Source organism: Delphinapterus leucas, chromosome 14, assembly GCF_059928025.1.
Source record: "Delphinapterus leucas isolate spDelLeu-1000000601 "Yukka" chromosome 14, BTC_Dleu_Yukka2, whole genome shotgun sequence".
In the NCBI taxonomy this organism is placed as follows: domain Eukaryota; kingdom Metazoa; phylum Chordata; class Mammalia; order Artiodactyla; family Monodontidae; genus Delphinapterus; species Delphinapterus leucas.
Window position 1 is genome coordinate 6,317,020 of NC_143142.1, and position 26,820 is coordinate 6,343,839.

Consider the following 26,820-nt stretch of genomic DNA (forward strand, 5'->3'; position numbering starts at 1 on the left):
GAGGGCTGTTTCTCCAAAATCGGCATCAGGGAACACAGGCTACACCGCACCTTGCTTTTCTCACCTATTGGTTCTAGTGGGCATGCGTCTAGGTCAACGGACATAGGTCTGACCAGGTCCTCGTCAAAGCTGCACGATATTTCAGAGCACCAAAGGATCGCAATTTAAGCAGACGTTTCCGCACTGATGTCTATTCAAGTTGCTTCCAGTTCTTTTGCCAATACAAACGATACCACGGTAAACATCTCTCTACATTGTCTGGCACTGTCTGGAGGCATTTTTGGTTGTCACAACTGGGGGAAAGGGTATTGCTGGCATCTAGTGGGTGCTAGAGACCAGGGATGCTGCTAAACATCCTACAATAAACAGGACGGTCTCCCACAGCAAAGAATTATCCGGCCCCAGATGTCAACGGCACCGATGGCGAGAAACCCTGCTTTACGCACATCCTGAGGAGTCAGAGTGGCTTCTAGTGTTATGGACCAGAATCCCAAGTGCAGGGCGACCAGTACAAAAGCAAAAGTCAAATTACTTTAAAACGTTGTAGCAATCCGTCCCCCCACCAGCCATGCATACTGCTGTCCTTCTCACCACACCCTCTCCAGCACTAGGCGTTATATTCTTTGGCATTTTTTGCCAATCTGAAAGGTGAACAAAACAATATCTCATTCGGCCTTAATCTGCAGATCCTGGAGGACCAGTGAAGTCTTTCCTCTTTTCACATGTTTATCAGCCGGTTGGATTTCCCCTACTGACATACTAATTTCCAAAGCTGGTAAGTGCCTTGAAACACATTAGGGCAAACTTTTCTTCTAAATCGTACCTAAAAAAATAATGGACCCAGAGCTATAAGTTCCAATCCAGTAAAAGTGACTGTAAATGACGAGTCATTATCTTGATGATGGACAATTAATGGCAAAATAAATTTTAAAGAATACTTAAAACAATAAAAAGTATTTGGCTTTAATGTCTTGTGTTAAAATTGTGCGGTGCCTCTAAAACCTAAATAGTATGTATAGTTATGTTCCCGACACACAAGAGAGATGTATCAAAGGTGATGGAGGTCCAGGCGACGGTACTGAAATGAACAAAGATGGAGCTTGCGAAAGGCAACAAACCTGGGAAGTAGGAATTCAGGAGAGGTGGAAACACTATAACCAGAGAAAATCAAGTGGTTCAGGGCAGAGCTAAGATGAACATGATGGTGTTTGGCAAATCCCAGGGCAGCGGGTGTGCTCTGGGGCTACATACACCTGGGCCTGCGCTCTCAGTGATGCTGAAACATGTCCGCTCACGTAAATCAATATTATCATTTCAGTGACTCACCCCCTTCATTAGGAGCGACAAGTTCGCTTTAGCAGAGCGGTATTTAGGTGAGGAAAGGGTGGCTCAGACATTTCCCAATTAATCAGGTTGAATTCTCTTAACTCTGTCTTCCACCAACCACACGTTGTCACACATAGCAACACCCTGGCAAAGTAGTGGTTATGAGGCAAATAAAATGAATAAATGCAGATATAAAATTCATGCGATTTGGGAACATCGTAGAGATTTTTAGATATTCCGCGATCTCTACTTCTGAAGGGCAGTGGTTTCTGTCTAGTTCAGTGTTGAAAGAGCATCAAGCACAGTGATTAGCCCAGAGCAGGAATCCAGTAAACACTAGTAAAATGAATGAATACAGCCCATGATGGGTTAAGGCCACCTCCTATCAGCTCATGAGAGGTAACCGACAAATATTCAGGAATTTTGCAAGTGGCATGTTAAACTTCTTACCATTATTCCATTCAGCGTTTTGTTTTTTGTTTTTTTTTTAATTTTGGCCACGGCGCGCAGCTTGCTGGCTCTCAGTTCCCCAACCAGGGACCGAACCCAGGCCCTTGGCAGTGAAAGGGTAGAGTCTTAACCACTGGACTGCCAGGGAATTCCCTCCACTTAGCCTTCTTGAAATCAGACATGTGGGAGTATTTACACCATGGGAATTGGGAAAGGCTCCACAGCAAAGCTTTTTTTTCCCCAGAGAGCTAGCTTACTAACACACCACTGAATGTATGTGTGTGTATATATATATAGACACCCGATGACATAAAGAGGTAAACCAATTTTTTAATATGGTGCAGAACCTAAGAAAAAGCAGGATCCTGATCAGACAAATATTATGCTCTGTTCTAATAATTTAAACAGACATTTTCAGTCTGTAAAATCAAAAAGGCAGCAAGCGAAACCAAGAGGACGGTGTTCTCATACAAATAAAGACTTTGTGTCTGCACAAAGGCCCTGCCAGATATACAGCTCTCCTGGAAGGTTACCCAAAGATGCTTTACGGGCTTTGAGTTCAGCCCTCTTAGCCACTAGGATCAGGCGTGGTTCAGCTCAGTGCTTGGAAGCTTCTAGGCCACAAAAATCAAAGAATGGTTGAAATTCATCAACTACGTTAGAAACAACTTTACCCATTCACCTACACATAGAATCCACCTTAATGAACACCTGGTTTCTGGTGGGTCACTAGGTTCTCACACCTGAGCTCAGAATCCCCTGGGATATTGTGAAAACCCAGATCCCTGGGCCCCACCCTGAGAATTTCTTTTCTTTTTTCTAATATTTATTTGTTCGTTTGTTTGTTTTGGCTGCACCAAGCCTTAGTTGCAGCACGCGGGATCTTAGCTGCAGCATGTGGACTTCTTGGTTGCAGCATGAGAACTCTTAGTTGCGGCACGCATGTGGGATCTAGTTCCCCAATCAGGGATTGAACCCAGGCCCCCTGCATTGGGAGCATGAAGTCTTACCCACTGGACCAGCAGGGAAGTCCCTTGAGAATTTCTGTTGGGGGCAGGTTTGGGATGGGGCCCAGGAATATGCATTTCTAACAGGCTCCCAGGGACCCTGATGCTGCCGGTCCGGGGACCACACTTTGAGACGTGCTATGTGAGGTGATCCTTACAGGACAGATATACATCAGCTGATTTAGCTACGGCAGGAAAAGAAAACCTCATTTGAAATGTCAGTTGATCTACTCCAAACCTTGAAAATTGATCCATTATGACCATAAATATGATAAAGTAACACACAATCACATTTACAATCTTACCTGGTTCTGTCTTCACAGTATCTAAAGATAGCCTCTTTGGTAATTAGCCTGTTAGTTCTTCGCATTTCATTCAAAATTGCTGTCATCCAGTCCTCCACGCGCCCCTCGGCCCAGATGATCTTCCGGAACTCCATGACCTCTCCTTCTGCTGAAATCATGGCAGACACCAGTTTTTCTCCACTGTCGCCGTCATTAAACCTCAGCAGTGCTATGTTGTCGTACATCTGCAATACAGTGGAAGAAGCCACCCTGTAATACCTTCCCTGGGTTCTGGAATCAAAGAACAGCCTGCAGTGCCTCATCACACATCAGTGCTGCCAGGATGCCAGCAATAGCATCAGAGACCACATGCTAAATAGATGTCCATTCATTCAATGACTAACGTTCATTGGGTACTTTCGCTTATCCTGAACTATGCAAAGGTCGGTGTAGATTAAACAAAAAGAAAGAAAGAGAAGACAGATTCCCCCCGCCAACACACACACTTGAGATTCTAGGGTATATGCTGATATGGAGCGGTATCTGGATATACGGACCAGCTGAAATCAGCATTAATCGAAGGAAAAGTATTGCATTAAGTACTTGATCCTTAGTGCTTTATTTATCTGGAATAAAGGAATTGCTCGAAAACACTGGTTCTCCACCACGGATGATTTTGCCCCCAGGGGACACTGGGTGCCGTCTGGAGACATTTTTGGTCATCATAGCTGGAGAGGGATGCTCCTGGCATCTTTTGGGTAGAGGTCAGGGATGCTGCTGAACATCCTACAATGCACAGGACAGCCCCCCACTCCCACCCCCGACACACACACATATACACACAGAGAGAGAAAAAAGTTATTTGGCCCAAGATGCCAATACTGCCAAGGCTGAGAAACCTTGCTCTGGGTTGATACTAAATATAGAGCTTTGATTAGTTGACCAAAGATTACTCCTGGCCCAGCTCTGACTCTCCATTACAAGAGACAGTTTTGTCTGTTGTGTTTCCTGCCATTCAATATCGCTCACAGATATACATAAGTTTATGTAAAAGTATGAAAACATGGGTTGGAAGGAATTACATCATAGCCATGATAGTGGCTGCCTCTTGAAAGTGGAGGAAGAACTGTGAACGGGGATGGAATGAAGAGTATGTCAACTTTATCTCTACAAATTTATTTTACAAAATAAGAGACAAAGCAAATATGACTAACTGGTAATAAGAGTGTCAATTCTGGGTGGTAGATAAGGTTCTTTAGCCAACACTGTAAGTCAGGCACTGTTCTAAGTACTTTACAAATATTAACCCATTTAATCTTTATCGTTATAAATTTTTATAATTGGAGTTATCTGCATTTACAGAGAAGAAAACTGATGCCCAGAGAGGTTAAGTAACTTGCCAAAGGTCACACAGCAAATCCATGTAGAGTCAGGATTTGAACTCAGACACCTGGCTGGATGAGCTATACCACTATCCTGTATTGTCTTTCTGCTTATTATATTAGTCTTTGTGTATTTCTGTATTGTTTTAGTTTCTCCAAAAAATGTTGTTTGGGGGACTGTGGAAAAAGCGCAACAGATAGCAGCTGAGTGCTGGTGTGACTTCAGACTACAGTGGATTTCATCAGAGTTATGCTTCAGATAAAAACCCCAGCAGCGGTTCACAGTCTTAAACCCCTGGGTTGAACCAAACTGTGTAGAAGACTTGAATACAGCAAGGTGCAGTTACAGAGCTTACGCCACCTCTCCCCTGGGAGCCCCGGGGGGCCGACCTTGATCATGTGCTCCTGGACGCAGAGGGGGTCACTGCTGCCCAGGATGCTGAGCAACTCGTCATCAGAAATGAAGAAGAACCTGGGGAAGGCGTTCCTCTTGGAATCCAAGTAGTCGTTCAGGCTCTTCTGGCACCTCTCCAGGCCCTCGCTGATGTTCTGCAGCTCTCTGAGGCGGTTCGGGGCCTCACAGCATCTCTTGATCACGGGGTCTTTCAAGGTCTCGCCCATGATCTGGACAAAGTCAAGAGGACAGCTGTCAAGCCAGGGAAGCGGGAGCCCGGCTCCTGTCCCAGGTGGGCATCTGCCAGGGTCCAGGCACAACAGAACAAACCCGACAAACCAGAACCCCCGCCTTCAGGGAGGCCAAATTGGCAAAAACTGTTAAGTGTTTAAATAAGCACCTTCAGGGACTTCCCTGGTGGTCCAGTGGCTAAAACTCCACTCTCCCGATGCAGGGGGCCCGGGGTTCAATCCCTAGTCAGGGAACTAGATCCCACGTGCCGCAACTAAAATCCCACATGCGGCAACAAACATCCCGCGTGCCACAATTAAGACCCGGCGCAGCTAAATAAATAAATAAATATCTACTAAAAAATTCAAAATAAATAAGTAAATACTTCCTAACGTACTATATATACATAACTTACTTATTTCCGATGTTTATTTTTTTTCCATCTTCCCACTAGAAGGTCAGCTGCCCTGCCTAGAGATCTTTCTGTCTTTTGTTCAGTGTTTCCCCAAGTGCCTACAACAGTGTCTGCACACAGCAGACCCTCCATCAGCATTTGCTGGATGAATAAAGCCAGCAGTTTCACTCTGAGCAATCTGTTTGCACCTGAATATTCCCCACTCTATATAATGGCAAAAACATAATGATAAGAAAGGAAAGGAAACAGTCTAAATGTCCAACGAGAGGGAATCAGGTCAAAATTTGCTGTGACAATTTAGATGTTTATTTATTGAAATATATGATGAGGATGTTAAATTTTAAAAAGATCATACTGATAAGAATGATCCTATTTCATAGAATAATTACATATTTATTGATATGTTTACATAGGAATTAACAAATTCTGGAAAGATACATGTTGAACTATTGAAATGTTTATCTTGGGCATGCGATTGTAGCTATTTTTTCCTTTCTTTTTCTTTCTTTCTTTCTTTTTGCTTTTTTATAATGTCTAAGTCCTTCTATATAATGAATAGGTATCTGTTGCATAATTTTTTTAAGTTTCAAAAAAAGCTTATGCAGATGGATAAGAAAAAAAATCATAAACTCTAATGGACAAAAGAGATCCAAAACGTGAGCTGGCTGCCCGTAACTGGAGAATACAACAGCATCGCTGAGTAGCAGAGTACCTGGGCTTTGAGGTCAGGTGGGCTGGGTGAAAATCCTCGCCCCACTAATTACCAGCAGCAGTGATCACTGGTACCACCCTTTCTGGAAGGACTTTAAAATGAGCATAGTCTCTCATGGGTAATTTACTTGTAAACAATCTATCGTAAGATACCCTAAATACGGAAAAAACTTTAGACACAAACTGCAAATTATTTATGAAAGCAAAGCATTTCGCTTCAAACAAGATGTCCAGTTACTAGACAATAATCAACTAAATTAATGTCAAGCCACTCACCAGAACATATAAAGGCATTAAAACATTTTCTCAGATAGTTTATAATATAAACTATGTTTCTTATAATATTAAGAGAAAATTATAAGATAGGATTATATAAAATATCTTTATTAGTGTGTTTTTAACCCATATACATAGAAAAAAGATAAAAGAAATATATATTAAAGGCGATAGAACTATGGAAGATACATTTTTCCCTGCTTTTCTACATTTTCCCAAGCTTTTTACAGAAGTACTATTTTTTCCTTTTTTTTTTTTTGCCATGCGTCATGTGGGATCTTAGTTCCCAGACCAGGGATCGAAACCACGCTCCCTGAAGTGGAAGCGCGGAGCCCTAGCCACTGGACCACCAGGGAATTCCCACAAGTACTACTTTTATAATAAAAATAAACATGAAAACCTTCTAGTGCCATAGGCCAGTGGCTTAAGATCAAACAGAAATTTTTACTGAAGAGATTAAGTTCATATATAATGACAGAAAAAATTGAGAAGCTACTAATAGACAAAATACTACATGCAAATACGTAAGTAAAAGTATCTCAAATCACTGTTCTTCTTTCAAGACTAAAATAGAAGCCAGTCACTTGCCCTTTTAAATACTCTATCGATGTTGTCAAACTTCTTTGCTTCATCTGGAAGTTGTGATCTGATATCTCCACCGATAAAGATGCTTTCCAGATACATCCATTTTCTCTGAACCAACATCCAAACCTGTAAATGCACAATGTTATCATCAACACAGGTTCCCAGGTACCTCGAGGTGTGTATGGCAAAATCCCACCTTAACACGGGACAGATTTAAACCAACTCAGGTCAAAAGACTTTCCAGGCAAGAGGGCAGAGTGAGTGCATACACTCCTTTCCAAATGTATAGGAATGATAGAGGAAGCATAGCTAAATATTCTAAAATACACAGCTACACTCAAAAGCAAAAGAAAACTCTCCACCCCAGCCTGGGACAGGGAGGAAGCTTCTAGTTGTGAGCAGGGATTGGAGCCCCGTGACCCAAAGGACAAACTGTGCAGAAGCCCAAGCAAAAACTGATCCAAATACTACATGACGCACAATTCCACTCCTAGGCATAGACCCAGAAGAACTGAAAACGGGGACTCAAAAAGTAGTTGTACACCAACACTTAGAGAAGCACTATTTCATGAACCAAAAGGTGGAAACAACCCAAATGTCCATCAACAGGTGAATGGGATACACAAAATGTGGTCCATCCACACAATGGAATACGATTCAGCCACAAAAAAGAATGAAGCACTGACACATTCTACAACACAGATGAACCTTGAAAATATGATGCTAAGTGAAAGAAGCCAGACACAAAGGCCACATACTATATGACTGCATTTACGTGAAGTACCCACAATAGGTAAATTCACAGAGACAGAAAATAGACTGATGGTTGTCAGAGGCTGGAGGGAGGGGAAGTAGGGAGTAATTGCTGTTTAATGGGCATGGGAATTTCTTTAGAGATGGTGAAAATGTTCTGGAACTAGACAGAGGCGGTGGTTGCACAACACTGTGAATGGACTAAATGCCACTGAACTGTGGACTGTAAAACGGGTAATTGTATGTTCCATAAATTTCATGTCAATTAAAAAATTTTGTCCTAACAAAGAAAAAAGGCAGTACTATATCCAGGCTAACAGATGCCACTAATAAAAAGTAATAGAAAATCGGCACAGCATTGTAAATCAACTACACTTCAATTTAAAAAAACAAATTAAAAGTTTAAAAAAAAGTTTCAGTAATAGACAAAAAACAGATTTAAAAAAGCAAGTGACGGAAGCCCATGCATGACCACACTCCTAGCCAGGGAAGCAGGCCTGGCTTCATCCCACCCCAAGCTCAGGGTGTGGCAAGTATAAGGCACTTGCCTAGGGTCTGAGGAAGAAAACAAGGCAGCCACACAAAACTGGTGAAATGAGCCTGGGTTGCTCACAGAGGTCTGGACACAAAGCAAGAAAGCCCTACACCCCCTAATATAAGAAAAATCAAAGTCACGCAGAGAAAAAAACCCTACCATGAAAGAGAGTCACCAAAAAAAAAAAAAAAAAAAGTGGTGGGGGGGATTCTGTCCTAAGAAAATAAAAAGTAGAAGGAAATCAGAAAAGGGCTTTAAATATGTTTAAATTCTTCAATGTGATACAAGAGGTGAAAGCATTCTTGCAACAAGAACAGGACAGTATTAAACAAGAATAAGGACATATGAAAAAGCACTGATTAGGAGTTGTGGAAATTAAAAATGCATTCATTGAAATTAAAACTCAGATTGATGCTTCTAATCATCCCTCCCCCCAAAATAAATCAAAGACAGAAAAAGTATGAAAGAGGATCATTAGTTTCTGCGCACAAAATATTCTCATACAAAGTTTCCTTCCTGCTATGAATTGGCGCCTTCCCATCTTTCGTGTGTCTTTTTTCTCACCTCAATGACTTCCCCTATTAGAGAAAGCATTTTCTCCCATTTGTGAACAGTCTGCAGAAAAGGCCCCACAAATCTGCTTCCTGAGATGCTTTGCAGGTTGAAAGTGTTGTCATCCAGGCACTGGATAATATCATCAACAGACCCCAAGATGTAGCCTCGCTCCTGGGTGCCTTTGTAATACTTGACCACGGTAAATTTCATATTTTCCCATGTGTCCAGGATTTCCTTCACAGCCTGGTCAGGAATATGAAAAGAATTATTCAGGCACAAGGATTGAAAAAACAGAACCCCAACCCAACAGCAACTTCCTGAGTTTGCCATGGATCAACTCAAACCCAGACTTCCAGTCAGTGTTCCAAATAAGCAGAGATTCTGGTAATCCTAGTCATCATTTACCAAGCACTTGCTCTGGTAAGCACGTGCCATTCACTATCTCCTTAGTCCTCAAAGCACCTCAGTGAGGGAGGGATTATTATTATGCACACTCTACAGAGGCGGGAACTGGGGCTCAGAGAGGGGTTGGCTTGCCACGTTCACTCAGCTACTGAGTGCCAGAACCAGGGTCTAAATTCTGTAATCTGCCTCCAGTCTACATCCTCATGAGATCCTGCCCCTCTGTTCACTCTACTGTTAAGCAAGAAAATCAAATTACAGGGCTTCCCGGGTGGCGCAGTGGTTGAGAGTCCGCCTGCCGATGCAGGGGACACGGGTTCGTGCCCTGGCCCGGGAGGATGCCACATGCCACGGAGCGGCTGGGCCCGTGAGCCACGGCCGCTGAGCCTGTGCATCCAGAGCCTGTGTGTCCGGAGCCTGTGCTCCGCAACGGGAGAGGCCACAACAGTGAGAGGCCCGCATACCGCAAAAAAAAAAAAAAAAGAAAATCAAATTACAAATTAATATGCCTATTTTTATGACATTTTCAAAAACACCCTGTCAATATTTATGCATATGTGTATATAAAAGTATGTGTGTATATAGGTGGTGTATATGTGTGCATATGTATGTATGTATATTATGGGTTATGTATGTGCATGTGTATATTGCGCCTGTGTATACATGTGCATATATGTGTGATACATATGTATTTATGTACATGTATATAGGTGCATGTTATGTGTATATATGTGTGGGCATGTATGTATATGGGTATACTACTCATGTATGTGGATGTGCATGTATACGTATTTTATAAATCTGTGTGTATGTGTATCCATGGATATATGTGTACATGTGTACCTATGTGTATACACGTGTATATGCACTTTTTTTTGGTTGTGCCATGCTGCGGCATGCGGGATCTTAGTTCCCCGACCAGGGATCAAACCCGGGCCCCCTGCAGTGGAAGCGCGGAGCCCTAACCACTGCACCACCAGGGAATTCCCTGTATATGCATTTTAAAGTGTTAAAGGAGGGAATCCCCTGGTGACAGCAGTGGTTAAGAATCTGCCTGCAGGGGACACGGGTTCAATCCCTGGTCCGGGAGGATCTCATATGCCATGGAGCAACTAAGCCCGTGAGCACAGCTACTGAGCCTGCATTCTGGAGCCCACAAGGCATAACTGCTGAGGCCAGCATGCCACAACTACTGAAGCCCGTGCACCTAGAGCCCGTGCTCCACAAGAAGAGAAGCCACAGCAATGAGAAGCCCGCACACCACAACGAAGAGTAGCCCTCACTTGCTGCAACTAGAGGAAGCCCGTGTGCAGCAATGAAGACCCAATGCAGCCAAAAATAAATAAATAAATAAAATAAAAAATTTAAAAGTTTGTTAAAAAAAATAAATAAAGTGTTAAAGGATACACCCTAAAATGTTAATAATTTATCTTCAGGGACCTCCCTGGTGGTCCAGGGGTTAAGACTCCGCGCTCCCAATGCAGGGGACCCGGGTTCAATCCCTGGTCAGGGAGCTAGATCCCACATGCATGCTGCAACTAAGAGCCCACATGCCACAACTAAAGATCCCGCATGCCGCAACTAAGAGCCCACACAGCCAAAAAATTAAATATTTTTTAAATAATAATAAAAATAATAAAAAATAATAAAGATAATTTATCTTCAGGTGGTAGAATTATGAATGATTTGTTTATTTTCTCAGTTTTCTACCTGGAACACCCATTATTTCTTTCTTTTTTCTTTTCTAAATATTTATTTATTTATTTATTTTTGGCTGTGTTGGGTCTTCGTTTCTGTGCGAGGGCTTTCTCTAGTTGTGGCAAGCGGGGGACACTCTTCATCGCGGTGCACGGGCCTCTCACTATCGTGGCCTCTCTGGTTGCGGAGCACAGGCTCCAGATGCACAGGCTCAGTAGTTGTGGCTCACGGGCCTAGCTGCTCTGTGGCATGTGGGATCTTCCCAGACCAGGGCTTGAACCCGTGTCCCCTGCATCGGCAGGCAGATTCTCAACCACTGCGCCACCAGGGAAGCCCCCACCCATTATTTCTTTAATAAGTAAGTCAAGAGTGAAACTATAATTAAGAACTAAAACATTTAACTGGGGCAGAAATTCTATTTCTAGAACAGATCATTCTTTCTTGCTCAAACATAACAGGTATCAGAGCAAACGGGTCTTCTCTCTGAATTAAAAAAAAAATTCTTTTTTTTCTGTACCGTTTTACAACTAAAAATAGTCCTACCTTCTCAATGGCTATCTCCTTGATGGCCGACGTCACAATCTCGTTGAGAACATCTGTGTGTGTGTGAAGCTCCATAGCAAACATGTTTTCCAAGGTGAATGTTTCAGTCATTTCAAACATCACGCCTGTTTTCTCCATAAGCTCTTTCCAATGCCTAAAGGTGCATCCACATTAAAACCTTTGCCTACTGAGTTTAGTGATGGATTCAATTATTCCCTCTTTAACCACAGGATAAAATCCCATTATAAACACTTCTTGTAATGGAACTTGGAAATACGAGTACATCACTGGAATTATCTGTCCGTAGTTTTCCAAGATCCCACTGGCTGCCGGAATTAAACCCAGGAAACAACATCTAGAAGATATTGTCCTAGATGGCTAGTCTTCACTACCACCTAAGAAAATACACAACTTTTCATTTGTTGGTAACTGCCTCTGCACGGTCTCTAGATGGGTGATCCCGACATCTCCTGGATCACTCAGCCTGTCTGAGACCCTGGTGCAAATTATGAGCACTCGTGTGATGGGTAAACATTCAGCAAGCACTAACTCTGTGCAGGCAGTGGGCTGGCTGCTGGGGGTTCAGAGTGACTCAGAGGCAAGGCCCCTGCCCTGGGGAACACTGCCAGCGACTTGGGGAGACAGTCAGTGACCGATAAAACAAATCTATAAATGAAATAACCGCACACTGTTTCGAGCACTGTGAAAAAAAACGCAGAGTGATAAAGTTAAGAAGGGGGAACAGGACAGACACAGCACCAAGCAGCACTGCTCTTGACCCAATCTGGCCTCCTTTGAAGGTTCACATTTGCCCACTTTTATGGTCCCATGTATATGGGATGAATGCAATAAGGCAGCTAAACATGGCGCTGGACCGGCAGAATGCCAGGTACCCAGCATACAAGCAGTAACCGTAGAATCACTGATTTTTGCTGTGCACAGAGATGGTCAGAAAGGAGAATCTACCGTTTTTTCTCTCTCTAGTCCCAGGTCTAGTGCAGGAGTTGATATAGGAGAATCCTTGTGGTTGATAATTTAATGGAAACTTTAAATAGAAGTGATATTATAGAAATATTACTTGCATATTTCTAGTACTGTATTGCTGTTGGCATCTTGTCCTTCATCATCAGAGCTAAGCAAAGACATATTTTAAAGTAAAAGCTCCCCCCACAAACCTGTCTCTTAAAGCCTCGTGCTTCAAGTCAAGCAGTAAAGGAATCGAGTCTTTGAACGCCTTCATTTTTGCTTCCAGATGGTAGGCTACTGATAGATTTCGGACCTGCCGGGGCAGCTTTCTGAGGGACCTGAGAAAACTTTCAATTCCTTCCTGGAGAAACTGAACATTGAGGTTGACCCAGAGTGTCTGAGACCATTCTTCCTTTGCAACCTGGAAACGGTCAAGAAATACTCCCATCAACAAGACCCCTTTGGAAACTCGAAGGTGGCTTGACCGGGAGAGCGCATTCTTAACCCTTGGTTATCCTCACTTCTCTCCAAATATCATCACCCAGCTCCCCACAACAACCTCAAATCCACAAAGGAAAGATCGATTCCAAGGCTCTAAAACGCAAACAGAACATTCCAACTTTTTGAAGCCCTCACAAAAATAATGCTGTATCCAAGGATGTTTACGATCCAGAAACATGCCTTCCTTTCCTTCAGGGAAAGGGAAGAAGCAGGATGTCAGAAACAGGTATTTTAAAATCAGGGAGTCACTTGGGTCTTAAATATGTACTTCATTCAGGCGCTGTCCTTTTCTGATAAAAGAAGCTAAGGTTACGAAATACCTACAATTTAGATAATCCTGCTTGGTTATCATAAAGAAAAGACTTTGTATTCCAGCTCCCTGAGACTTAATGTAAACAGGACCATCTCGTGTAAAATTTACCATCTTGTAGAACTGGCACTTGCAACCTGTGACATCCAGGCTTGACAGAGTTGCTTGAGTCATGAAATATATTTGACAGGAAATTATGTTAATTGATGAAATACGTGTATGATAATTTTTTTTTTTTTGGCTGCGTCGGGTCTTAGTTGCGGCGCGCAGGATATCTTTGTTGAGGCATGTGGGGTCTTCCATTGTGATGCACAGGCGCTTGGGCTCTTCGTTGCGGGGCGCAGGCTTCTCTCTAGTTGTGTGCTCGGGGTTTTTTCTCTCTCTAGTTGTGGCGTGCGGGCTCTCTAGTTGAGGTGTGTGAGCTCAGTAGTTGTGACGCATGGGCTTAGTTGCCCTGCGGCATGTGGGAACCTAGCTCCCCAACCAGGGATACGACCCACGTCCCCTGCATTGGAAGGCGGATTCTTTACCACTGGACCACCAGGGAAGTCTCGTGTATGATGATTCTTTAAAGTGTAAATGGCACTACATATGACGTATTTACATTTTTTCGTTTCTCTTCTTTTCTTGCCTTCTAGAAAGATACTAAAAGTTCCGTTTTTTGGATTATTTTGAGATGACTCCCATGGTTCATTACCTCCTTTTTGCAAAAATTTAATGAGAAACAAATTAGAAAGAAATCATCATGAAATTAAGTACTTCTTGGAGTTTCTACCCCTAAATATACAACCAGTCAGTCATTATCATCATGCCTTTCCTTCATCCACCCTCCATGCCTTTGCCTGACACTCTCTCCACTGAGCGCATTTGTTCAAACCACAACTATGGTTAGGCCCACAACCCCACGTTTATCAGGACCCAACACCTACACCCGGGCAGCCAACCACGACTGCTCAAAACTCAACCTTGCCCACGGCCTCAGTCGAAATCCAGGACCGTGTGGGCACCATCGGTCACCCCGCATCTCCTTGGCCTCTTGCTCCCCTTGCTTCTTCTAGAGGGTCATTTCACCCCCATTCCACCATCCTCAACCAGCCAGCATCCCCACCCACGGTCCCCTCTGCTGATGACCTTGCTGTGTACAACCCTGGGGAAGCGGACGCGATCAGAACAGAACATCCAACATCTCCTGCTAGAAGCATCTCTGTGCGTAGGCTCTGTCCTCCCCATATGACGGTCGATGAGTCTGCCTCTTATTTGAGGCCACCTCTTGATCCCATCCCTTTCCCACCTACTCAAGGACACCAGACATGAAGACTCCCTTCTCCCTCCTACTACCTGCATCCCCTCCTTACTGGATCACTCCTATTAGTGTACAAACTCACGCTGTAATGTCTCCCACCTTAAAAGAAATGTATCCCGACCCCACGTCCCCTCCACCCATCACTCCTCATCTCCCTGCTTCCCTCCGTAACAAGACTCACTGGAAGAGTCATCTACACTTGGCGTTTCTAATGCCTCTCTTCCCTTTCTCTCTGTTTTTCCTAAGCTTTATGGAGGGTTCACGGGTGTACAATAAGCTACACATATGTCAAGTGTACAGCTGGGTAAGTTTTGACATGTGCGCATACCGTGAGACCATCACCTCAGTCGAGATAAGGAACGTATCCATCACCATCACCCTGGGAGGTCTCCTCCTGCATCTCTGTAATCACCCCCTCCCACCCTTCTCCTTCCACCCCACCCCTAGTCAACCACTGACCTGCTTTCTGCCAGGGACATGTACAGTGGCAACCAGGACATTCACAATGTGGGGCAGCCTCACCTCCATCGGGTTCCAGAGCTCTCTCCACACCCCAAATGGAAACCCCGTATTCATTAGCGGTCACTCCCCACGACCTCCTCCCGAGAGCCAAAGTGAGAGTTTCTATGAAATCTGCCCCAGGCTCTGTATGATTGCGGCCTCAAAGTCCGCTGAGTTGCATTCCCTCCAGCGAGGCCCAGTCTGTGGGTGGACGCTTACCTTTAGTGCTTCATAGAGCTCGTAAATGGTCTTCAGCCCGCTCATTTCCTTCTGCACTTTTAGCAGCTCCGGGTACATCGTAATTGGAAGATCAAAAAGCTTCTCAGCATTAGCCAGCTCCTGACGGTTCTTTTCGTGTCTCATCAGCTCTTTTTCAAAAGTGGCTAAAAGGTCTACTCCTAGTAAATAAGCCGATAAATGAATGCATACAAAATTTTTAATTTAATTTTTATTTCATATTGGAGTACAGTTGATTTACAATGTGTTCGTTTCAGTGCACAGCAAAGTGATTCAGTTATACATATATCTATTCTTTTTCAGATTCTTTTCCCATATAGGTTATTACAGAGTATTGAGTAGAGTTCCCTGTGCTATACAGTAGGTCCTTGATTATCTATTTTATATATAGTGGTGTGTATAATCCCAAAATTCTAATTTATCCCTCCCCCCTCCAACTTTCCCCTTTGGTAACCATAAGTTTGTTTTTGAAGCCTGTGAGTCTGTTTCTGTTTTATAAATAAGTTCGTTTTGAATACATACAATTTTAAGGTATACAAAATTGAATAAGAAATCATGAACAATATGCAAAACTATCATCTCATCCATAGAAGCCAACCGGGAAGACAAACTTAGAATGACCAGACTTTATCTTGCCATCATTCTAACTAAAACCAGAGGGCCAGTTGCATGGGCAAGCTCCTCCAGTTAGGAAGTTCTGTCTCCTGAGCGCTCTCGCTCTAAGTGGTCTCGGCTTGGCCTGCAGATTAGAATCCCCACGGGAGCTTTAAAAACCTTGCAGTCCAGACCACTCCCCAGACCAGTGGAATCAACTCTGTGGGCCTGGTGCCCAGGCAGAAGTGGTTTTTAGAGATCCCCAGAGGAACCCAGTGTACGGGCAAGGTTACACACCACTGCTCCATCCCATCTTCCCATAAAATTCTTAAGCAAAACACATTCAAATGCCTCAGTAAGACCAACGTGAATACCCTTACCTCTATCAAGATCTTCACCAACAGAACCAGGGCCTTCATGATAAAAACGTCTTGCAAAGCCCTCTACCTGCTGTCTGTAGTTTAATATTTCACCTCGAGTGATCTGAGAAAAGCAGGGTTGCGTTAGTTTAGCCCACTGGTTATTTTTCAACATCTTTACTCGGAAAGTAAGGCGTTTCAAGGTACCTCTGTGAACGTTCTCTTTATACCTCCCAGAGTATGCTCCACATTCAATGCATCATTAAACAGATTTGACCACATGCTCTCAATCTTGTCAACCAGTTCTTTCTCTGCATCGGAAGGCTAAAAAAAAAAAAAAAAAGAACAAACAATAAATGATCAGCAGTTTGGAAATGAAACTTCCGGTCAAAGCTTCTGCTTTCCAGGACTTCCGCTTCTGCGTAATGGCAGGCTAGGTCATTTGAACAAATGCTGGTTGAATTATACAAATTAGATATTTATAATAAAAATAAAATCAGGAGAAAATAATTTTTTAAAAGAGATAGGTGACATAGGCATAAAGAGAGAGAAATAACCTAGAGAGATAAACCCTTCATAAAGTAAAACCAAGCTTCAAATCAACCTCATCTCTGATTAAAATAAGGTTATCTTGACCTGTTAACACACCCAGCTGTGTTGTCATAAGCAAAACTAAATCCCCTATGATGAAACATAACATCATCTGGAGCCTCAAATTCTCCCTACAATTTGTCATATATGATGTCCAGAACTCAATCAGAAATAACAGGACGATAAGGATACAAATGACTTGAAGGAAACCAAGAGATACACAGACAGTATAAGCAGACAGTAATGGAGTTCTAAGACATAGAATTCTAAATAATGTTACTTGATAAAGAAAACAAAAGACAGAACTGAAAATTTTGACTTTATTTTAATTATAAAAATATAAATTTTGCATACTGTGCATTTTTCTTTTTACCTTTGGAGGATGCTAGAGAACTAATTTATTATTCTGAAAACATGTAATTACAGGGTAAATAACCTGCCCTTGTTATATAAACTGTATCTCAGGGTAAACAGATAATTTTTAAGGAAAAGTTTCTTTTTTCATTTTTATTATTTTTTTATTGAAGTATAATTGACAATACTATGTTAATTCCAGGTGCACAACATAGGGATTCGTTATTTCTATACACTACAAAATGATCGCCACCACTGTGCATTTTCTGATGAAAGGATCTCTAGCTTTCAGCCAAGGCTAATGCTCAGTGAAGGTGATTAAAGCACTCAAGCAGTGTAAATTCTGAAATACAAATTTTATGCAAATTCAGGCTTATAACAGCTCTTTGTTTCTCCCTTCTACTTTGTTTTTCCAGTGGATTCTTTTCTAGGTATTATGTGATGCAGAGCACGCAAAATTTTGCATACAATTTCAAGGAGATCCCAGACACCCTCAAACTCATCCACAGACTTTCTAAAGGTCTTTGAAACACACATTTAACAACCCTAAATAAAGACAATTGAATTATTATCTTCTACCAGTTTCTTTTATCGTCTTATCTCTCTTCTTCCCCCTTATCATTTTTGCAACAGCCATTTATTTATAAAAGAAAATTAACATTAAAAAAAAAGAAAGAGGGGCTTCCCTGGTGGCGCAGTGGTTGAGAGTCCGCCTGCCGATGCAGGGGATGCGGGTTCCTGCACCGGTCCGGGAAGATCCCACATGCCACAGAGCTGCTAGGCCCATGAGCCATGGCCGCTGAGCCTGCGCTTCCAGAGCCTGTGCTCCGCAACAGGAGAGGCCACAACAGTGAGAGGCCCGCGTACCGCAAAAAAAAAAAAAAAAAGAAAGAAAGAGGGAAAACCAAAACAGTGTGCAGTTACAGACCAGTCGACAAAAAACACTATTTGATCCATGCAAGATCGAGAAATAATCTCTAAGTTGTCATTATTCTAAATAACCATGCTTTACATTTAAATTTTATTACTTAAAGTCATAAACAATTGACTTTATTGTATATTTGAGAAGTCTTTCTGAAAAGGGCCTTAGAATTCAACCCAACCATAAAAAGCTTCAGAAAAGAGTTCGCTTAAAATAAAATAAAAGCAACTATTAAAGAAATTTTGTGCATATCCTTTTGGGTGTATTGAGAAACAAATTAATATGCAAGTCATTTTTGGTGGGTCTATATACTACAAATTTTCTATGCAGTAAACATGGTTTATATATAAACTGTAAATTTATCCAACTAATTTATTGAAATAATTCCAGTGAATTGGAACTGCTAGGACTAAGGCTATCCAAAATTTATACTTTGAGTTCAAACTAGATTTCCCCTACTATTAATATATAGATGGGACCTCATCAATCTTGTCCCCCAGTGTTTATGTGGGTCTGTTTCCTAAAGCTGTATAAATGTTAGCTTTTTAATCTTTGGTAATATGATATTACAAAGAAATGGCTTTTCTTCTGTTATTGTTCAGCTCAGTCATCTTCATAGATGCTTAATCCTTACTAGTCACTTGTGTTATTTCATTTTCTTCCATTGTTTTTTTTTTTTCCATTTCCCTTGGTATATCAGTGTCTTTGTTACTGGTTTGTAAGAACTCATTTATGACTAAGGATGTTAACCATTTGTCATGCAATACAAATGAAATACCATATTTTACTGCCATCAATTTAATATGGTGTTTTGTATTTTGGTTGTATATTAAAATATAATCATGTTGTATTTTTAAAAAATAAAATAGGGCTTCCCTGGTGGTGCAGTGGTTGAGAGTCCGTCTGCCGATGCAGGGGACACAGGTTCGTGCCCTGGTCCGGGAAGATCCCACATGCCGCGGAGCGGCTGGGCCCGCGAGCCATGGCCGCTGAGCCTGCGAGTCAGAGCCTGTGCTCCGCAACGGGAGAGGCCAAAACAGAGAGAGGCCCGTGTACCGCAAAAAAATAAATAAATAAAGTAAAAAATAAATAAAATAGGAACTTCCCTGGCAGTCCAGTGGTTAGGACTACACGCTTCCACTGCAGGGAGCACAGGTTCGATCCCTGGTCAGGGAACTAAGATCCCACATGCCGCACAGTGCAGCCAAAAAATTTTTTAAATAAATAAATAAACAAAAACACACAAAGGAAGGAAGGAAGAGAGGGAGGGAGGGAGGGAGGAAGGAAAGAAGGAAGGAAGGAAGGAAGGAAGGAAGGAAGGAAGGAAGGAAGGAAGGAAGGAAGGAAGGAAGGAAGGAAGGGAGAAAAGGAAAGAGTTCACTTACAGAGAGACTGTACATCGCCATGGTGCGATACCTCTCCTGGACATCCCGGTATCTTAGTTCCATCACTAAAGATTTACTTTTAATTTCTGCAATTGTTGCAAGGACAAACTTGAGATCTTCAAGGGTACTGGGGCTCTTCTTCAGGTTTTTGGTCAGGAACTATAAAAGAGAGTTCAAAATGACACTGAATAAGCATAGAGGAAAAAAATATAGCGCTGAATGAAGCCCAGAAGATCATGAAACCCAGGGCCCTACTACCTCTATCTCTTCATGCAGATTATGGAGCTCCTCTCTGGCTGACTCATTAAGGAGCTTCCCAAGTGAAACCACCCAGGACTTGGCATTTTCCTGTACGGTGTTCGCCAGGGGTCCAAGCTGAAGGCGGATGCAGTGCTCATCCTTGATCAAGGAGTGATGCATCACTTCAGAGGCGATCCTGGAATAGAACTGCAACTTCTCATCATAGGCAACACAAGGGGGCTTCTTGGCTGCAAACTTCTCCATCACGATGGCTTTGTCCAGTTTCCAGAGCGGTCGGTACCGCTTCCATTTCTGCAGGTACTTCATAAGATTGATCAGAATCCTGTGGACGTTTTGGGGGATCATAACGGCCTGCTCAATTATCTGAGGGTTCTGAGAAATATCATTGTAAAAGTTGATTATAACAAGTTCTTCTTCCTCTCCCTTCTGAGGGGGGCATTCTATGCAGCTGCCATTCATCCAGCGAACAAAATTCTGGCAAAATAAGAATTGGGGGAAAAAAGACAGTCCTTCAGTATCTATTTTGCTTCCTATGTACATATCATGTTCAGTAATAAGTCTTGCTAGTAAGGGATCTCACTTTATTATTGATAAGCTGTGCTAGGTTGCAAAAAATCACCACAATCCTTTGTTCCTTCCATCAAGAGATTCTGTCTGTTGACAAAACGGTCTATCGGGAGTACCTGTTTTCCCACTCTGGGCTAGCCTGTGACTTGACCAACAGATAGGGGAAGTGGCATTATGCAAGGTCCAAGCCCAGGGCTCAAGTAGCCCAGCAGCTTCTACTCTCATGCTCTTGAAACCTTGCAGCCACCAGATGCACGAGCTTCAGCTAGCCTACGTGATGATGGAGCCCCAGGAGAACCGAGGCTCCCCAGGCAACAGCCAGCCAATCATCAGACATGTGCTTGAGCACAGCCAAGTTCAGGTGTATAAAACCACATTAGTTTCCAGTGTCCCAGCACAAATCTGTCATTGGACGTCTCCCTGCTGTATAGTCAAGAGCCCCTCTTCTTTCAAGCAAACCATGGGTGGTTATATGTAACATCTCTGAACCGTAGTCTGGCCACCTGTAGAATGGGAATAACAACAATTACTAATTCTACTGCTCACTGTAACACTAATACCAAAACTGATAGCTAACGTTTATTTAGAGCTAACTGCCAAGTACTGTGTTAAATGCTCTACGTGTTATGCCATTTAATTCTCCCAACCCACTCTAGAACATGGATTGTGTTATCATTTCCACTTAATAGATGAGGTAATTCGATCCTAGTTTAAAACTTTTGCTCATTGTTTTCAGTCATGAAATATGAACCCTGAAGCTCAAATAGTGCAGTCAAGCCGACTTAAGTCACCTTCGCCGTACGTGTATATCTGCAGAGATGTTTGTTAATGAAAGGCATTTCCAACACTTTCCAAGAGGACAGGTAAAAATTCTTTTCATTTAAAACAAAGCATTGATAAAAATATAATAAAAATAAATAAAAGAAAGCATTTATGAAGATAAAATAACAGTCTTCACCACAAAGCCTCAAGCCCATCTATGGCAGGGGTGGGAATAAATTGGCAAGAAAAACTAGGATTAACATCCATAATGTTTCACAAAGAGTCTCTCCTATTTATTTACCCCTTGGAGATTGTTTTGTTTTCCTGTTTAAAGACTTGGTAATGTAACACCTAAAAGTTAAGAGAATGTATATGACCGAGGTTTAATAAATGACCTATTTGCATAGATTATAAAACATGTGCAATTTATTCATTAATTTCCAAGTACAGTGAAATGAAATTCCCTATTTGTAATATCTACACTTAGTTTTATGCTAAAAAACATGCCTGAGGGCTTCCCTGGTGGCGCAGTGGTTAAGAATCTGCCTGCCAATGCAGGGGACACGGGTTCGAGCCCTGGTCTGGGAAGATCCCACATGCCACAGAACAGCTAAGCCCGTGTGCCACAACTACTGAGCCTGAGCTCTAGAGCCCGTGAGCCACATCTACTGAGCCCACGTGCCACAACTACAGAAGCCCACGTGCCTAGAGGCTGTGTTCTGCAACAAGAGAAGCCACCGCAATGAGAAGCCCACACACCACAATGAAGAGTAGGCCCCGCTCGCCGCAACTAGAGAAAAGTCCACGCACAGCAACGAAGACCCAATGCAGCCAAAAATAAATTAATTAATTTAAAAAAAATTTTTTTAAATACCTGAGATATGTTTGACTTTCTGAACAAACCAAGTGAAAAGAAAGATATTAGTGTCTTGAGGGGGTGTGACATCTCTTATGCACAAAGATGGCCCTATTTTCCCAATGTTGGTAAGACGTAAACTTTGGGTTATTTGCCAACTGACAGTCATTTGACAAGCGCTGACTGAGTGCCAATTATGTGCTAGGCGCTGTGCGAGGTGCTGGGGGCTCCAGAGTGAACAGACACACAAAGTTCATGGTATTGTGGAACTTGCATTCTGGTGGCATGAGCTAGTCAAAGCATGAACGAGCACGTAAATAAATAAGAAAAGGTCAGATAGTGATATGGGCTAGGAAGAAGATGGAGTAGGGTGATGTAATAGAGAAGGACCGGAAGGGGCCAGCAGTTCAAGGTCTGGGGGGCAGAAGGTTCCAGGCAGAGGGAACAGGGGTGCCGCTATTTCAAGGAGGAAGTGGTGTTACCTGCTGGAGGTGCATTAGGCTGGGGCACAGTGGGGTGTGTACAGGTAGGAGCTGAACAGAAAGGTAGGCAGGTGCTAGACTGCAGAGGGGCTCATAGACCAGAATGAGGAGTTTGGATTATGTTCTAAGTGCAACGTGAAGTCATCGGGGGCTTTTATACAGGGATGACATGAAACGATTCACATTTTTAAAGGATAATCCTGACCACCTGTGGACACATTACTGCAATAGTTCAAGTGAGGGACGATGAACTTGGGATGGACTGGTAACGTGGAAAAGGAGAGAAGAGGGGAGATCAGAGGCGTGTTTGGGGGAGCGAGTCAACCAGACTTACCGATGGGCTGGATATGGGTGGACGGGAGAAAAGAGGGATCAAGGATGGCTCCCAGGGTTTTGACTCAACCCCTTGGGTGGATGTTGGCGCCGTTGCCTGAAGTAGGGAAAATGGGGGCAGGACCAGGCTGCATGTTGGAAAGCGAAGAATTCCATCTTGTACTCGCCAGGTCTAAGGTTCAAGGGGAGACAGCCGGTCGGCGACTAGAAACATGTGTTGTGTAGTAGAGAATTCTGGGTTGGAGATGGAAATGTGGTGGGCTTGCCTCCATAGGGTTGGTAATAACGGCCATGGGACCGGTCGTGAGGATGCACAAAGAAGATAAAGAGAGGTGAGAAGGGAGCCGGCATCAAGCCTTGGGACACCCCCAAACTTCAGAGATTTACAGAGGAGGAGCCAGGAAGAGACTAAAGCGGTCTGGACAAAGGACAGGGTGGAGCCTGTGTTCTTGACCTCCTGGGTCCCCTGCTGTCCGCAGCTGGCAGGCCCAGCCCTCTGTGACAAGGGGTCAACCAGGAAACAACACACAGTTCCGATCCTACCTTGGTCACCTCCACACAACTTCGGACACAGTGGACGCACATCTTGTCAATCTCGCTTGCGCTGGGGTGCAGGATGATCTCGGGCGCTGTCAAAATGGTTTCCGTTTGGAACAAAGGGACGTTTCCAAGGATTAAAGAATTAAAAGACTGCAAATTCCTAGGAGGGGTTAATAAAACAGACTCAGTACTCAGCAGCGTGAAAGATATCCGACAGCGGGTGAAAATGGCTGAGTCCCAGCCGCCACCTATAAAAAGCCTGCGACAAGGAATAACACATTCTACGGCTGTAATGGACAGTGTGGGATGAGTTTCATTATGTACCCTTTTTATGGCCCAAATTTTACAAATAGTTCATTTCTACTTTGGGGAAGTTAGAATACCTATTAGTTGGAAGATACTTAGTAATGGTAACTCCAAAAAGCTGTTTGACTCTGGTTCAGGAAAAATGAACACTCATGTCCCCACTCCACCTGGCCCACCAGACTCTGTCCTTTCCAGGATTAAATCAGGGACAACACAGGGATGGACACTTCATTAGCCTGCAAACCAGTCTTCCTCTTCCCCCCATCCCCAATTCAGTGATTCCTACAGCCAGAGAGAGTGTATAAAACATGCAACTCGGGTTTCCCTGGTGGCGCAGTGGTTGAGAGTCCGCCTGCCGATGCAGGGGACACGGGTTCATGCCCCGGTCCGCGAAGATCCCACATGCCGCGGAGTGGCTGGGCCCGTGAGCCATGGCCGCTGAGCCTGCGCGTCCGGAGCCTGTGCTCCGCAACGGGAGAGGCCACAACAGAGAGAGGCCCGCGTACCGCAAAAAAAAACAAAACAAAACCAAAAAAACCCATGCAACTCTTCTCTCTCTGAGAATAAATGCAAGCTGCTTCCAGGCTCTTCACGATCTGGTCCCTGCCTGCTCAGCTTCCTCTCCCACGCACTCCCTTCACTCTCTTTATTCCTTCCTTCTGTTCCTCCCACGTGGCCTCCAGGTCTGTACACTGGCCTTTGCCTTCCCCCAGGAAGCTCCTCCCCTTCCAGCTTTGCTCCTTAGCTTCAGGGCTCGGCTACAGCATGGCCTCTCCGTGGCCTTTCTTGACCACCCAATCACAACAGCCCTTCCAGTCTCTCCCTGGAACATTATTCTGCTTTATTTCTTTCACAGAGAATATCTATTTCCTTGAGTCTTGCATCTCTCTCCTATGAGGATGGAGAAGCTCCAGAAAAAGAGGGGCTTTATCTGGTCCAGTGCCTGGTCCAGTCCAGGCTCTAATAAACCTTGGAATGAATGAGTGAGTGAATAGATGGATTGATGGGTAAATGGATGAATGGATCAAGGGAAAACGTAGTGTATTAGAAAGAGAAAACTCAGGAGGTAGCCCTGTACGAGGGGCTGCTGTTTTCTTTTCTCGGCTGTGCCAGGCGGCTTGTGGGATCTTAGTTCCCCAACCAGGGATCGAACCGGGGCCCTTGCCAGTGAAAGCGTGGAGTCCTAACCACTCGACCGCCCGGGAACTCCTAAGGGGCTGCTTTAAGAGTCAAAGTTAGAAGCAACATTAAAAAACAAATGAAATATGTAGAAAACAGATTTATTTAAAGGATCAATGAAGTGAGTTTGTCAAACTGCATCCAGGGGACTCCCCTGGTGGTGCAACAGTTAAGAATCCACCTGCCAATGTAGGGGACATGGGTTCGAGCCCTGGTCAGGGAACTAAGATCTTGCATGCTGTGTGGTGCAGACAAAACAATTTTTTTTAATTTTTTAAATTGAATAATAATAATAAAATAACAAAAATTTTTAAATCATAATGAAGAAGAAGTTTTTTAAAAACAACAAAAAATGAAAGAGGAAAGAGAAGAGGAAAAATACTTTTTCAGGAGGCTAAGATCAGAAGGGAAACTAGAGAAACTTCTTCTGGGGTTCTTCATAAAAAAAACATACGGGACTTCCCTGGTGACTCAGTGGTTAAGAATCTGCCTGCCAATGCAAGGGACACAGGTTTGAGCCCGGGGCCGGGAAGATCCCACATGCCACAGTGCAACTAAGCCTGTGCGCCACAACTACTGAGCCTGCACTCTTGAGCCCGTGAGCCACAACAACTGAGCCCACGTGCCACAACTACTGAAGCCTGCGTGCCTAGAGTCCATGCTCTGCAACAAAAGAAGCCATCACAATGAGAAGCCTGCGTACCACAACGAAGAGTAGCCCCTGCTCAATGCAACTAGAGAAAGCCTGTGCGCAGCAACAAAGACCCAAAACAGCCAAAAATAAAAATAAATAAATTTATTAAAAAAAGAAAACATATGATAAAATGAACACCACCCTTGTCAATATGGAGGTAATAGCAACAGTGATGAATTTCATAGGCCGGTTTTTTAGAAGGACCCTAAGCCAATGTGAAGTCCAGGCACTTAGCTCTCGGCCAGTCTGAGCTGCAGAGCTGTGGAGCTCCAGGAGGGAAGGGACAGCCTCCATGTGTCTGAGGTGGGCACACACAATAAGCATTCAACACATACATGATGCCCATTCTGGCCAGGGGTTACTTTAGACCTTCGGGAAGAGTTCATGCATCATATATCCTTCAAATCAGCCTCTCTCAGTGTAAGTGAAGGCATCATCTGGGATTTTGTTAAATACTGAGTGACAGCAATTCTCTGTTGCCCGTTGAACACAGACATGTGTATGTTTTTCAGACAGTAGGGAGAGGGATAATTTCCTTTTCTGGATGTTGAGGGACCTAACAAGAACATGAGCCAATATGACACTTTGTACTATAGTAACACCACAAATTACAATTCTGCCCGTAATGAACCTCTTATTCACCAGAATTTCCTATTATTATCTTTTAAAGGTTATTTGTTGGGACGTCCCTGGTGGCGCAGTGGTTAAGAATCCTCCTGCTGGGCTTCCCTGGTGGCGCAGTGGTTGAGAGTCTGCCTGCCAATGCAGGGGACACAGGTTCGTGGCCCGGTCTGGGAGGATCCCACATGTCGCGGAGCGGCTGGGCCCGTGAGCCATGGCCGCTGAGCCTGCGCGTCCGGAGCCTGTGCTCCGCAACGGGAGAAGCCACAACAGTGAGAGGCCCGCATACCGCAAAAAAAAAAAAAAAAAAAAAACATGCAATATGAACATTAACTTACTTCAGGATGAGCTTTGTCAAGACCTCGTAAATTCTATTTTCCCAGTATTCGTAGTAGGAGGCCAGCTTGGGGGCCTTGCCCGTGTTGGTGTGGATAACCAGCCCCTCGACTCTGGTCAGTAGAGGCCCAATGGCAAGATACCACCTGACCATGTGGTCCACATCTTTGGCCCTTTCTTGTTCAATGTGCTCAAAGAATTCCTTCATGCCTGCAGTGGAAGACACCTGTTACAGCTCTTCACAAACACGGGAAGGGACATTACTCAAGAAGCAACCCAAACATTAGCTGTATATCTTGCAAATATGAAAGCA

The 26,820-nt window shown here is 43.6% G+C and overlaps 1 protein-coding gene across 1 annotated transcript in view; it reads right to left on the bottom strand.

Annotated features, from left to right (window-relative positions):
* Positions 1-26,820, bottom strand: part of DNAH10 (dynein axonemal heavy chain 10) — a 149,394-nt gene that overhangs the window by 79,111 nt on the left and 43,463 nt on the right. The window contains exons 18-30 of the mRNA XM_022597911.3: positions 26,510-26,717; positions 23,375-23,531; positions 19,829-20,305; positions 19,571-19,729; positions 16,526-16,642; positions 16,340-16,442; positions 15,348-15,526; positions 12,723-12,934; positions 11,548-11,701; positions 8,914-9,147; positions 7,065-7,187; positions 4,840-5,073; positions 3,089-3,312 (exon numbers count right to left, since the gene is read on the bottom strand). Of these exons, the coding sequence (XP_022453619.2) occupies positions 3,089-3,312; positions 4,840-5,073; positions 7,065-7,187; positions 8,914-9,147; positions 11,548-11,701; positions 12,723-12,934; positions 15,348-15,526; positions 16,340-16,442; positions 16,526-16,642; positions 19,571-19,729; positions 19,829-20,305; positions 23,375-23,531; positions 26,510-26,717 (2,581 nt within the window). The remainder of the gene's footprint in view (positions 1-3,088; positions 3,313-4,839; positions 5,074-7,064; positions 7,188-8,913; positions 9,148-11,547; positions 11,702-12,722; positions 12,935-15,347; positions 15,527-16,339; positions 16,443-16,525; positions 16,643-19,570; positions 19,730-19,828; positions 20,306-23,374; positions 23,532-26,509; positions 26,718-26,820) is intronic.